General features: G+C 45.7%; 1 protein-coding gene across 2 annotated transcripts in view; it reads left to right on the top strand.

The window, feature by feature from the left end:
- Positions 1 to 13,529, top strand: part of Klhl18 (kelch like family member 18) — a 50,294-nt gene that overhangs the window by 10,421 nt on the left and 26,344 nt on the right. For both annotated transcript variants that reach the window (XM_021207168.2, XM_029543639.1), the window contains exon 2: positions 11,298 to 11,428. In XM_021207168.2, the coding sequence (XP_021062827.1) occupies positions 11,298 to 11,428 (131 nt within the window). The remainder of the gene's footprint in view (positions 1 to 11,297; positions 11,429 to 13,529) is intronic.

Here is a 13,529-nt window from a genome sequence, read left to right as displayed (position 1 = left end):
TATACATATATATATATATATATAATTCAGCAGTCCTTTTTCCAGTGTTTTTCAGCAATTGTACTTTCGCGTTGACACTTAAAGTTTAAAGGCAATAAAGCATTATTTAACCTATTTCTTGGAGATCTCATATGTCCCTTCTGTTATATGAGCATTTCCTTTAAAGTGTAACTACCTACATCCTTTTATAATTGTTTGACCTATAGGATTGGTTTTTTTTGTTGTTGTTGTTTTTTCAAGACAGGGTTTCTCTATGTAGTCCTGGCTGTCTTGGAACCCTCTCTGTAGACCAGGCTGCCCTCGAACTCAGAAATCTGCCTGCCTCTGCCTCCCAAGTGCTGGGATTAAAGGCGTGCGCCACCACGCCCGGCTCGACCTATAGGATTGTAAGACATATTTATATGTTTTCTATGCCATAATGTCTAAAAATTGTTATATTTTAATGGATACCCATGTACCCATGTCAAAGCCTCATCAGCTTCAGTCTGTAAAGGTATTTACAAGATAGCCATCATCTTTAAAAAATGAGCAATCGCAGAATCAGCCTTTTCAAAACTCAAGGCAGAAGCCCATTTAAATCCTGAGTAAAAATCAGTTGTTTTATGTATTAACACATGTACATACTTTAATTCTCAAACTCTACAAAATGGAACACATAAGCTATTATATGGCATGGCTCTAAGATGCCACCTTTAAACCACCTGTACTCTTAGTTCACAATGTTGCATCTCTATGGGTTGCCATTTGCAATTGTGGCACAAGGTGGCGCTGTAGGTTGGATTCCTCTGAAATTTCATGATTCAAAGGATTGCCTAAATTTTGTTGTATTGTTTGTAATCTAGCAGGGATTTTTTTTTTCAGTTCTTTATTATCTAAGTTCACTTTGTTATAATGTCTCTTAAAAAGGATGTATAACATTTGATCATTATTGAAAATATAATTATTTGTAAGCTGATAAGTGAAACAAAGTTATACAGGATCCAGATGCCCTTCGTCATTACATTTTTCTCCATTCTTAACATAGAAAATATTTCCCGGGCTGGCGAGATGGCTCAACGGGTAAGAGCACTGAGTGCTCTTCCAAAGGTCCTGAGTTCAAATCCCAGCAACCACATGGTGGCTCACAACCACCCACAATGAGATCTGATGCCCTCTTCTGGTGTGTCTGAAGACAGCTACAGTGTACTTACACATAAATAAATAAATAAATAAATAAATAAATAAATAAATAAATCTTTTTTAAAAAAAGAAAAAAGAAAATATTTTCCTTTTTTAAATCTCTAGCTTTCTCCTTCATTCAGAGACTTTATTTACTATTTCTCCCTATGACTTTCTATATTTAGTTTCTTTCTTCCTTTCTTTCTTTCTTCTTTCTTCTTTCTTTCTTTCTCTTTCTTTCTCTTTTTTTCTCTTTCTTTAACATTTAAGCAGAATTCCAAAGATTTTTACCTGGTCAAAGGCCACTGTCTGGGATTGGAGTTCTTCTGGTTGTTGTCTATATTGGGCTGTTAGCTTGTACCTCAGGCTGTAGCCTTTGCTCACAGGAAAGAGGTGAAAGGGGTGTGCTGGTGCCATGAACCTTGTGCTGGCATCTCTGACCTACCAAGCCTCTATAAGGTGCAGGTTTTTACCCTCGGCACCCACTGGCAACTCCACGTGCCCTGCCCTTTGATCTCTGCCCACTCTGGGAGTGTGGCCATGGGCCCCAGCGTGCTGCCTGGCTTTAAGATGGATCCCACAAGTATCAGGTCATCCAAGCCTCATTGATCCATGGGATCTCAAGGCATGGGATCTCATGCCTTTCTCACCGAGTCTCTACAACTGTCTCAGTTAAAATGCTCCCCCCCCTCTCTCTTTTCACTGCTCTCTTAAGTAGCTTCCCTTTCCTCTCTCTTCTCATGAAAGTTAGATATATCCTGTTCTGTCAAACCTTTCTCTGATTCGTCACTTTGCCACTCAATTTAGACATCACTTACAAACATGGGTGCTTCCTGTTTGGAATTAAAGGTGTGTACTAAAGGCATGAGGGATTAAAGGTCTGTCTGTGATAAGGCTGAGCCACACCACAACTAGAAATAGGTTTTTCCAGTAAACAACACAGTGTGATCAAATATCCTGCAACACCCACTAGCTGGCCCACCAGCACTGTTATATGTGAGACGCGGTAACACGGCACACTTTGCTGACTGGCCACTCTTCACCGAGGGAGTGCTAGCATTACAGATGCTCATGTTCCTGAACCTCTGGCTTTTACATGGGTTCTGGATTTGACCTGTTAGTCACCTTGCTGGCCTTCCCAGAGAGTTACTGTAGACCTTAGGAATGACCAACAGCAATCTGTGATCACATGCTCAGCTTCTTCTTCTTCTTCTTTTTTTTTTTTTTTTTTTTTTCTGGTTTTTCGAGACAGGGTTTCTCTGTGTAGCCCTGGCTGTCCTGGAATTCACTCTGTAGACCAGGTTGGCCTCGAACTCAGAAATCCACCTGCCTCTGCCTCCCAAGTGCTGGGATTAAAGGCGTGCACCACCATCGCCTGGCCCTGCTCAGCTTCTTGACTCTGTTATCCTGCTCTCTCTGGATGTCTTTCATTTTATTCAACAGATGTGTCTCTGTCTACCTTATTCAAGGACGTCTTTGTGAACATAAGCTTGTGCTGGTAGTGGGACAGCAAACTGAAAACCTGCTATGAATTGCCAATAGTGAGAAGTCTGTGATGGAGCTGAGCAGGGTCAGGAGCCTGAGAATGCTGTGTTTGTCAGAGGAGCCAGAGCAGCCTCTCTGAATAGAGAGCCACAGGCAAGGAGTGATTCATTCCAGCAGGGGAGGGAGAAGTATGGAGTGAAAAGAAGAATAAGCATGGGGCCAGAGGTAGGCACACGTGTGTTTGTTATTTTGTGGAGCCTTCAGGGAGCTGACATGGTAAGAACAGAATTACCAGAAAGAAAAGAGGAAGTGCCTGAAGTCAGCCAAGGCCCTCTCCTCTCCACTCAGCCTGGCTCCGTGCTTAAAACCCTGACTCTTGTATACCTTATGGGCGAGCAGCTCAGTGAAGCGCAGTATCCAGCCCACCTCAGGTCCTCGAGTCAACCCCAGCACCCAAACAGATGTGCACTGGCTTTGTTAGGGGTTTCTATTGCTGTGAAGAGACACCATGGCCTCAGCAACTCTTTTGGGGGGGCGTGGGGTGGCGTTCGAGACAGGGTTTCTCTGTGTAGTCTTGGCTGTCCTGGAACTCACTCTGTAGACCAGGCTGGCCTCGAACTCAGAAATCTGCCTGCCTCTGCCTCCCGAGTGCTGGGATTACAGGCGTGCGCCACCACGCCCGGCTCACAGCAACTCTTATAAAGGAAAAGAGGTTTACAGTTCAGAGGGTTAGTCCATTATTATCATCACGGTGGGAAACATGACAGTGTCCAGGCTGAAGTGGTGCTAGAGAAAGACCTGAGAGGTCTATATCTTAATCTGCAGGTGGCAGAAGAAAGCTGCGTCCTCACAGCCCACCCCACAGTGACTCACTCCCCCCAGCAAGGCCATGCCTACTCCAAGACCACACCTCCTAATAGTGTTCCTACCTATGGGCCAAGCATTCAAACCCATGAGTATGGAGGCCATTCTTAACAAACCACCACACCTTTATGAATAAGTGGATAAAGCCAGCAATAATTATGACTTATCTGTGAGTGAAGGCAGAGGCTAGGGGTAAACTGTAGCATACCTGGTAGGATTTCTCTGTGGGTCATGAGGAAACCACAGGATTTTACCTGCACTTCCCTTCATTTTTGTTCAGGGGAGATGGTGGTAATAACCAGAGCAAGAACTCATTCGTGAAGGCAAGGCTTTTACACTTTTATTTCATTTCACTCATGCGTGAGTGTGTGTGTGTGTGTGTGTGTGCATCTGTCTATATGGCTCACCCATGCATGTGTGCATGCATGGTACATTTTACCTGTTGTTCTGTGTGTGCATGCATATGAAGGCCAGAGGTCAATACTGGGTATCTTGGCTATCTTTCTCAGTTGCTCTCCACTTATGTTTTTGAGCCAAGGTCTCTCATTGAAGCTGAAGGTCAGCTGGGCTAGACTGAATGACCAGTGAGCTCCAGGGACCTCCTGTCCTGACTCCTGGGATTCCAGACGCTTTCTACCTCAGCCTGATTTGTATGTGGTGCTGGGATCTTTAACTCATGCTTGCCGTGAGCTCTTTCCACTAAGCTATCCCACCACCCCAGGAAAGCCTGCTCTTCGGTACACCCGAAATAAGGTTATGGACTTGTCAGGGAAGTGTGGAGTGGAGCAGAGCTGTGCAGCAACCCATGGCAACCGAAGGTACCTCTGCCTTCTTTTGGTAAATACTGTCTTGTTGTTTGTGTTTTGGACTAGGTAATAAGTTTATCACACTTTCCAGAGGTGGAGGGAAATGCAGAAGCAGCAGATGGCAGCTGGTTTTCTGGAGGGTTTAGGGAGGGACTGCTGATTGAGCTGACTGCCCGATTACTCTAAGCTGCTTACAAATACCCACTGCCCCTGCTGACTCAGAGGCCAGCAAAAGGCGCTTATGATGGGACTTGCTGGCAGACAGGCAGCCCGCCGGCTTTCCTAGCTCTGCCCACTGTGCTTTCTGGACTCTGACTTCCTCTTGCTCTTCTCCCCTGGTCGCCCAGTCTCCTGCAGTAACGGTCTGTAGTCTGCACTCTCTGTCGTGCTCCATGCCTCTGCAGACACATCTGTTGGGCAGGGTCATGTCCATGCCTTAAGGATCCTTTCATCTTTTCTCATGAGAGAAACATCCAAACCTTCCCCACTCTGGAGAGCCGCTCTTTGTGTGTTTGGTTTTGAGGCCAGGTTTCATATCCCCTGGCTGGTCTCAAACTGGCAATGTCACAGATGACCTTGAACTCTTGATCTGCTACCTTCTCTCAGGTGCGATCCCAGGTGTGTGCAGCCACTGGAGTCCTAGAACACTGGGCATTTGTGTTTAATGTTGTAGTTACAGGTTCACATACCTCTCTCCCTGCCGACCCCTGTGTTTCTGTTTGGTAATGACCCGTGTTTTCTTTCTTCTGCCCTGTCCTAGCATAGTAGGTAATTGTGTAAAGTTGAGTCTCTGTGAGTCTCACTTTCCTTCTGGTGTAATTAGTCACTCCCTCTTCCACTGTACCTTCACTAGAAGATACCTTTACACTGTTGTCATTGAACCCAGAGCATCAGCACTGCTTACGAGCTTATTTGAATGCAGAGTTTTAGGGCCCATGTCAGCTGTCCTGAACTGGATTTAGTGGCTCTGTTTGTTTGTTTTTGAGACAGGGTTTGTGTGTAGCCCAGGCTGGCCTGTAACTCAGACATCTGCTCTGCCACTGGTGCTGGGACTAAAAGCATGTGCCACCACCACCTCCCGGCTGACCTAGTGATGGTTATGCTGTGCACTCGGCTCCTCCTCTCCTAAGCACGGGTGCATTTGTTTTCTCCCTCTGAAGGGTGAGCTTCTGAAGCACCTGAACTTTCTTTTCCTCCCCTCATCCTTCAAATGCTTCAAATGCTCAGAATCATCTGCTGAACCCCCACAGGGCTAAGGTAGTCTGTGATGTCCTGTGAGTCAGCAGACGGCTAGCCAAGTCCATTCACTTGGGCATGGTGCTTGGCTAGGTGTGTGAGGCAGCACCAGGAAGCCAGAATGAGGCCTCCTTTTGTCTTTGTTTATAGATTAGTGGCAAAGATACTCTTCACTCACTCAGATAAGACACAGTGAATTCTGCGGAGTGCAGTTGTAACCAGCAGCCTGCAAGAGACCAAAAGGATGATGCCTACTTAAAGGAGAGAGGGCTTGTGCCTGGTTCACAGGGAAGACTGGTGTGTGACTGATGCATTCAGGATGACAGATCTTAGACAGATAGGGCGGGAAGAGGCATTGTGGACTGAGGGAGGGAGGCCTCAAAGGCTCAGGCATGAAAATAGCATCCGGTGGTTTCAAGTATGTCTGTCTTAGAGGAGCAAGGAGGAAGGTGAGGTGGAGCCAGTTGTGCATGTGAAGTCTCATAATGTGGACTCTGGACTGGTTAGAAATAGCTTCTTAGCATTTGATCTTGGTCTAGTCGGATGCAGCAATTCCTGAGGACTCGGCCTTCCTCTTCCCCCCCTCCTCTGCTCCCCTGTCCGGTCTGAGTGATAAAAGGTAATAGGCTTCTGAAAGGCTGGAAAGAGGCTTGAATGTCTTAACCTGCTCTTTTTGTGGGGTGGAACCCCACATCCCATTGTCAACACTCAGCAACTCCCATTGCCTTCCTGAGTTCCTACCCTGTGGAGTCCGAAAAGCAGAAAGACCGAAGCTTCATCAATAGTTTGGAATATTCCTTCTATCTCTTTTATTTATTTGTTTGTTTGTGTTTGCTTGTTTGTTTTGATATGGAGTTTCTCTGTGTAATCCTGGCTATCCTGGAACTCACTCTGTAGACCAGGCTAGCCTCAAACTCCGAGGTCCACCTGCTTCTGCCTCCTTAGTGCTGCGATTAAAGATATGTGCCACCGTGTCCCTTCCTCCCTTTTTGGTGGAATGTACTTTAAAACACTGCCAGACCCTCAGGCTGAACCTGATGTATTTGAGAACGCTTGGCATCTGTTCCCAGCCCTGTGGGTTTGTGAGGCTCATTTCTGCTGCTAGCAAGCTGGTCAAAGTTCCTCTGTTAGTGTTTGGGGCTGGTGGGCAGATCTCCAGCATTTGAAGAGAGACAATCCCCCTCCCTTCCTTGACAGTTTCTTATACACTAGCCTGTTAGATGTTTCAGGTGATGCTGGAAGGTAGCACTCCCTGAGGTGATGCTGGAGGGCATCACACCGTTAAAAAAGAAGGCTAATGATGAGGACTGACTATAGTGACACATGTCTATAATCCTAGTGTTTGGGAGACTGAAGCAGGAGGATTACTCTGAGCTGAAGGCAGCCTAGGCTAGAGTTGTAGGCCAGCTAGGGCTATATAGCAAGATCTTGTCTCTGAGATTAAAGGCATGGTGGCAATACTTGTAACCCCAGCACTAGGGAGGCTGAAGCAGGAGACTCAGAAGTCCACCTGGGCTTCACTTACATAGCAAGTTCAAGGCCAGTTTGAACTTGAGACTGTTTAATAAAAAGGCAGGTCCTGGGGATTAAATGCCTTTACCTCAGGCTCAGTCTTTCTGCATTCTACAAAGGAGGAAGCACTTTGTGGAGTTAGTGTAGAATTAAATGCCTTTACCTCAGGCTCAGTCTTTCTGCATTCTACAAAGGAGGAAGCACTTTGTGTGTGGAGTTAGTGTAGAATTCCACAGATTGCAGATAAGTTTTGCCGATTTGGCTAAGAGAGTCCGTGAACATCAGCAGGAAATCGAGAGGGATTCGGCTAGGCGTATTGGTTTGTTTTTAGCAGAGCTCATATAGATTTACTGAGGGAAGTGTGGAGAGGAGCTAAGGGAGGGTTCCCAGGGCTGAGGTCTTAACTGCGGGCTGCTACTTCCTCTTTTCTGGAGGACTTGCTCACTTCCTTCTTGGTAATTGTTCCCTGTGACTCCACAGCAAATATATACTGTAAAAGGTCAGATAGTAACTGGTTTTGGCTTTGTGGTCCACCGGTCACTCACAGCTACTGAACTTTGTCAGTTTGCAGAGTGACTGAGCAGTGTGTACAAGACCACAGGTTCAATTCCTAGTTTCCCACAGGAAAAGAGACTAAGGTATGAGCATTGGACGCTATCTGGACACCAAAGTTTGAATTTCTTTTCACTCTGGTATCCAGTGTTATCAAAGTAAGTGTTAACAGAGGTGTTAGGCCACCATGGCGAGGAGGGCATGACAGAACACAGCCCCTCACCTCATGGTACACAGGAAGCAGAAATCGGAAGAGGAAGGGGCCAGGACAAGACACTGTCCATAAGAACACACTCCTCCAGCTAGGCCTTCCCAGAGAGTAAGTACTGTGAGCTCAGGACCAGACAGACCTTTAACACAGGAGCCATGGCCATGCTTCAGGTTCAGATCATAGCATCCTGAGGTGTCTTGCTTCTTCTAGCTTTTACTCCTAGCCACCTAAAAGTGCAAAACCTTATCTCTACTCACAGACCATACCAAGACAGGAGACAGGACAGAAAAGTGTATGTGCGTGTGCGCGTGTGCGCGTGTGTGTGTGCGTGCGTGCGTGTGTGTGTGTGTGTGTGTGTGTGTGTGTGTGTTATTTATAACAAGGTCTCTCCATGTGAGGTAGCTTCAGCTACCCTGGAACTCAATATGGAGACCAGGTTGGCCTCAAACTCAAGCGATCTGCCCACTTTTGCCTTCCAGATTCTGGGACTAAAGATATGTGCCACCACACGTGGCTCCTGGGCTTTTGTGACACAGGATCTTACTATAGCTGAAACTATTTCTGAAATGTACTATATGTTTAGTCCACTCTGGCCTCAACCTTAAAACCCTCCTACCAGGCTGGTGATGTAGCTCAGTGGTAGAGTACTTGCCTGGCATGTATAAACCCCGGTTCAATCCCCGATACCAGAAGAAAAAAATACCTTAAAAATATTCAGTAACTAGCTCTTGCCATTCACGACTGCCAAAAGGAAAACAGTTCTTAAAGATGCACACAGTGCTTCTGAGTGCTTGATCCTCTTAGCAGCTTCTAAGAAAGGAAATCAGCTGTAACTGGAAAGTCCAAACCACTTCCAACAAAACCACAGCAGGATGCATGCTGCTTGGCTTATTCAAGGAGTGGACACAGCGCCTCTGCCCAAGTGAAGCCCTGCCATCATATACCCTAAGACTGAGCCGAGCTGGATCTGTGAGCAGGTTCAGTAAAAGAGGCTATCTCAAAAAATAGAGTAAGAGTGATCTTGAAAGGCACTCAACATTGACCTCTGGCCTACACACACACACACACACACACACCACACACCTGTGCATACATAGATGAACAATACACAGTGATTAAGGAAGACACAGAAGACATTGAACATGGACCTCTGGCTTCCATACTCGTTCTCACACAGCACTAGAAAAGGAGGAATCTTATCAAGGGAATGGCATGAGAGGTTGGCAAGATGGTTCACCCTCAGATGCTTATAACACAAGGCTGACCACATGAGTGTGATCCTCAGAACCCAAGATGGAAAGAAAACTGGTCACTGAAAGTTGTTCTTTGACCTCCACACCCGAACTGGGTCATGTGTGTCCCATCACACACAGAATGATAAGATAGAATGATCCAACAAGGAAGTGGTGTGAGGGATGGAGAGAGGACTCTGAATGAAATGTCTGCAGTCACGAGGACCTAGGTGTGGCTCTCCAATCCCTACATATAAAACAGGAGTCTCAGCACATCTGTAACCTGTGCTGGGGTGCAGAGGAGGGGAGATGCAGGGGCTTAGGCCACCAGCCTCGCCAAAGCAGCAAGTTTCAGATTCAGGCTCAAAAAAGCAGGTGGAGCACAGTCTATGAAGACATCCAATGTCAACCTCTGGTTCCTATATGTGCAAGCATGGCCAAGCACACCTGAACACACATATATATGTTACATACATACCCACACATAAAAAGAAAAGATGTGCTATGAAAATACTTTTCCAAAATTTAAAATAAGGCAGAGAATTTGTAAGAGAAATCAGCACCCAGGTACAGAGCCTGAAACTTTAGAACTCCAGAAACAGAGAAAGTCTAAAATTTCCAGAAAGAGTAGCTGCTCACTCAGGGTTAGTGTTCAGAAAGCTGTAAGAACTTTCCAAAGCAGGCCAAGGCAATGGCTCGGTGCTCAGAGTACTGGCTGTTCTTCGAGATGATCCGAGTTCAATTCCTGGCCACCACATGGCAGCTTACAGCTGCAGTTCCAGTTTCAGTGGATCAGATAGCTTCACACAACCATATATGCAGGCAAATCACATATGCACATGATTATAATAATAAATACATTTGCCAGGTGGTAGTCGCTCAAGTTTTTAATCCCACTACTTGGGAGGCAGAGGCAGGCCTGGTCTGCAGATCCTGTTCCAGGACAGCCCAGGCTACACAGAAAAACCCTTTCTCAAAAACAAAAACAAAAACAAACAAAAAACCCAATCCAACAAAAGAAAGAAAACTCCAAAGCAGCAAACTAGAAGCACAAATATCTGATACTAGGGAGTGGAAAGATGGCACAGTGTTTAAGAGCACTTGCTGCTCTTCTAGAGGACCTGAGCTCAGTTCCCAGCACTACGTACGGCATTGGGCAGCTCACAGCCAACCTATACATATAACTGCAGCACCAGGGGATCTGATGCCCTCTTCTGACCTCCATAGGCACCTGCACACACATCCTACACAGACACACATACACAGATAAAAATGTTAAAGCTGGACAGTGGTGGCACATGCCTTAAATCCTAGTACTGCAGAGGCAGAGGCAGGACAATCTACAGATCAAGTTCCAGGACATCGAGGGTTACACAGAGATCCTATCTCAGAAAAAAAGAATAGTTTTAAATTTTTTAAATTGCCCATTAGAGCGGGGCGTGGTGGCACACACTTTAGATTCCAACACTCATGGGGCAGAGGGAGGCAGATTTCTCTGAGTTCAAGTTCCAGGCCAACTAGGGCTACCTAGTGAGACCCTGACTCAAATGGGACTGGAAAGGTGACTCAGTAGCTAAGAGCATGTTAGAGAAATGACCTCTGACCCTTTGGACTATCAAAGACATGGCCTCTGACCCTCTAGCAGCCTGTCTGTAGCCTAGGCCATTCTTGTAAGCTTCTGGCAGGGTTATTTTCCCCGACAGCACGTGAGCTGCTTGTCATCTTCCACAGCCTGCTGTGTTCTCATCCTTTTCCCGCCCTCCTCAAGTCAGGCCTTATTTTCCTCTCCTTTCTTGTCACTGTTTCTGTGGTTTTGGTTTTCTTGGGGTTTTTTTGTTTTGTTTTCTTTTTTTACAAATATTCTTTTAAGTGCTATAATTTGAGTACTTTTCTGTCTTTTAATAAGTGTGCCTTTTAATAAACCCAGAGTTCAATAAAGTGCTGAAGCAGTGTGTGTTTTAGAGAATGGGAGGAATTGCACTATATGTAAAAGCTGGTACTTGTTGCTTTCAAGCTTACTCTGTTACCATCTTTACACCTCTTCTCTTCCACCACCACTGAGTGTATTAGGTTTTACATGCACAGGGAGGGTCTCTGGGATGAGCCTTGTCCGGCCATCATCCCTGGGATGTCTTCCTTGTCACTGCCATGAGCAGAGGGGTAAGCTGGGGAAAGCAAGATGGGGCTTTTGTATCAGTGTCGTCACTCAATATTTGTCTTTGTGTTCTCTTTGGCCCACAGATCGGGGACCACAAATTCAGTGCTCACAGGATCGTCTTAGCGGCCTCCATCCCATACTTCCACGCTATGTTTACGAATGACATGATGGAGTGCAAGCAGGATGAGATTGTAATGCAGGGAATGGACCCAAGGTACTGAACCTGAACCCTTACCATTGTGTTTTCCATGGCCACACACACACACACACACACACACATACACAAACTGCTGCCATTATGCTTCCTGTGGCCAGATCCCCACCCCCCACGCCCTTATGTTTCCCATGGCCAGATTCAGCCTGAGCCTTAGACCACACACATGAGGGGCTGCCTTAGAGCACCGCTGTGGTGGAACGGCTCCACATACTGTGGGGAATTAGCAGACGGTGAGCACCTCAGTCAGCGTCCTGAGGTACTGAGGTGAAATGAAGGAAGTTTGCTGGCTTGACGGAGCCTTATTGTGTAGCCCAGACTAGCCTCAAACTCAACTAGAAATCCTCCTCGCTCTATAGCCTGCTGGTGTTGGGATTGTACATGTATGCTGTCATACCTTCCTTGTGGGAGTTTTGATGGTGTTTTTACTACATTATCAAAGTAACACATTAGCCGGGCGTGGTGGCGCACACCTTTAATCCCAGCACTGGGGAGGCAGAGGCAGGCGGATTTCTGAGTTCGAGACTAGCCTGGTCTACAAAGTGAGTTCCAGGACAGCCAGGGCTATACAGAGAAACCCTGTCTTGAAAAACCAAAAAATAAAAAATAAAAAAACAAAACAAAACAAAACAAAAAAAAAGTAACACATTTAGTAATACCTAGAGTCCAAGACATTTTTTAACTAGGGTTGTGTACCAGTGTAGTAAATATACTTATTACTGTCTACATTTCTGGGCTGGAAGAATAGCTTTTCCAGTAAACATTGTGATACATTTTTCTTTATCAGTCTAGAACTGTATTATCCATTTAGCTTCTGTAGAGTGAGAATACACTGTTTCATTTTGTAACAGTCTTGTTATTGGTTGGCCTCAAGTGGCAATCACCTCACCTCAGGGAGGCTACACCACAGTGTGGCTACTGAGCACTTGAAATGGGACTCTGAGTCAGAAGGTCTAATTTTTAAGTTTTATTTAACTTTAATTCACTTCAATTTAATCCTAAATAATGTATGTGGATAATAGCCACTGTATTCTAAGGGAAAGCATCCATCTAGAGTGTGACAGACTTAATAGTCATTTGATGGATCAGAACATTGGAGGGAATGGGTTGGCCTATCCTTCCAGTGTCAGACTGTGTCAGTAGGAGCTATGTAAATGACCAGGGTACTCAAGTGCCTCACTGAACAGCGTCCATGTTGTGCACAGCTCAGGACAGAAACAGCGATATGTAGCTGGGAGTAAAAGGAATGTGAGGAGAGCAAAGCAGGATGGGGTGTATAGCTCAGTTGGTAGAGTGCTTGTCTAGCATACACAGAGCCCCAGGTTCGATCCCCAGCAGGGCATAAAAAGAGTATGGTGGACACAGCTGTAATCCTAGCACTCAAGAGGTGGAGGCAGGAAGGTAAGGAGTTCAAAGGTCACTGTCGGCTATGTAGTGAGTTTAAGGCCAGCCTGTGCTACAGAGTGAGTTCCAGGATACTCAAGGCTAAAAGAAGAGATCCTGCCTTGAAAACAAACAGGCAGAACAAGAGGAGGAGGCGGAAGAAGAGGAGGAAGGAGAAGCGGGGGAGGAAGGAGAAGTAAAAGTAAAAGTTAGCAGAGAGCAAAGGGTTGGTCAGGAAATGAGAAGTGAGTTTTCTGAAAGAACAGTCCTCCAGAGGGAGCAGCCCGGGAGGAAGGTGAGAGTGGGCTAAGAGAGCTGGATACAGTGAGGTAGGCCAGGGTAGAAGAGGCCAGAGAGATGGAGAAGCCAGAGCTGCACAGCTGGAATTTCGACTTCATTCTCCATGGGAACACATACAAGGTCAAAAGCACAATATGGAGTATAAAAAATAATTTAATTAAAAAAATAAATAAATCTCTCCCTAAACATTTACTCCTAAACAACAATATATTTTTAAAATTTCCTAAACATTTACTCCCAAATTTAAAAATTTATAATGGCAATAATTTTTATTGTTTTTAAAAAAGATTTATGCCAGGAATAGTGGCGCACGCCTTTAATCTCAGCACTCGGGAGGCAGAGGCAGGCGGATTTCTGAGTTCGAGGCCAGCCTGGTCTACAAAGTGAGTTCCAGGACAGCCAGGGCTATACAGAGAAA

Source organism: Mus pahari, chromosome 10, assembly GCF_900095145.1.
Source record: "Mus pahari chromosome 10, PAHARI_EIJ_v1.1, whole genome shotgun sequence".
NCBI lineage: Eukaryota > Metazoa > Chordata > Mammalia > Rodentia > Muridae > Mus > Mus pahari.
Note: the sequence above shows the minus strand (reverse complement) of the source record. Positions and strands in the feature narration are given on the sequence as shown.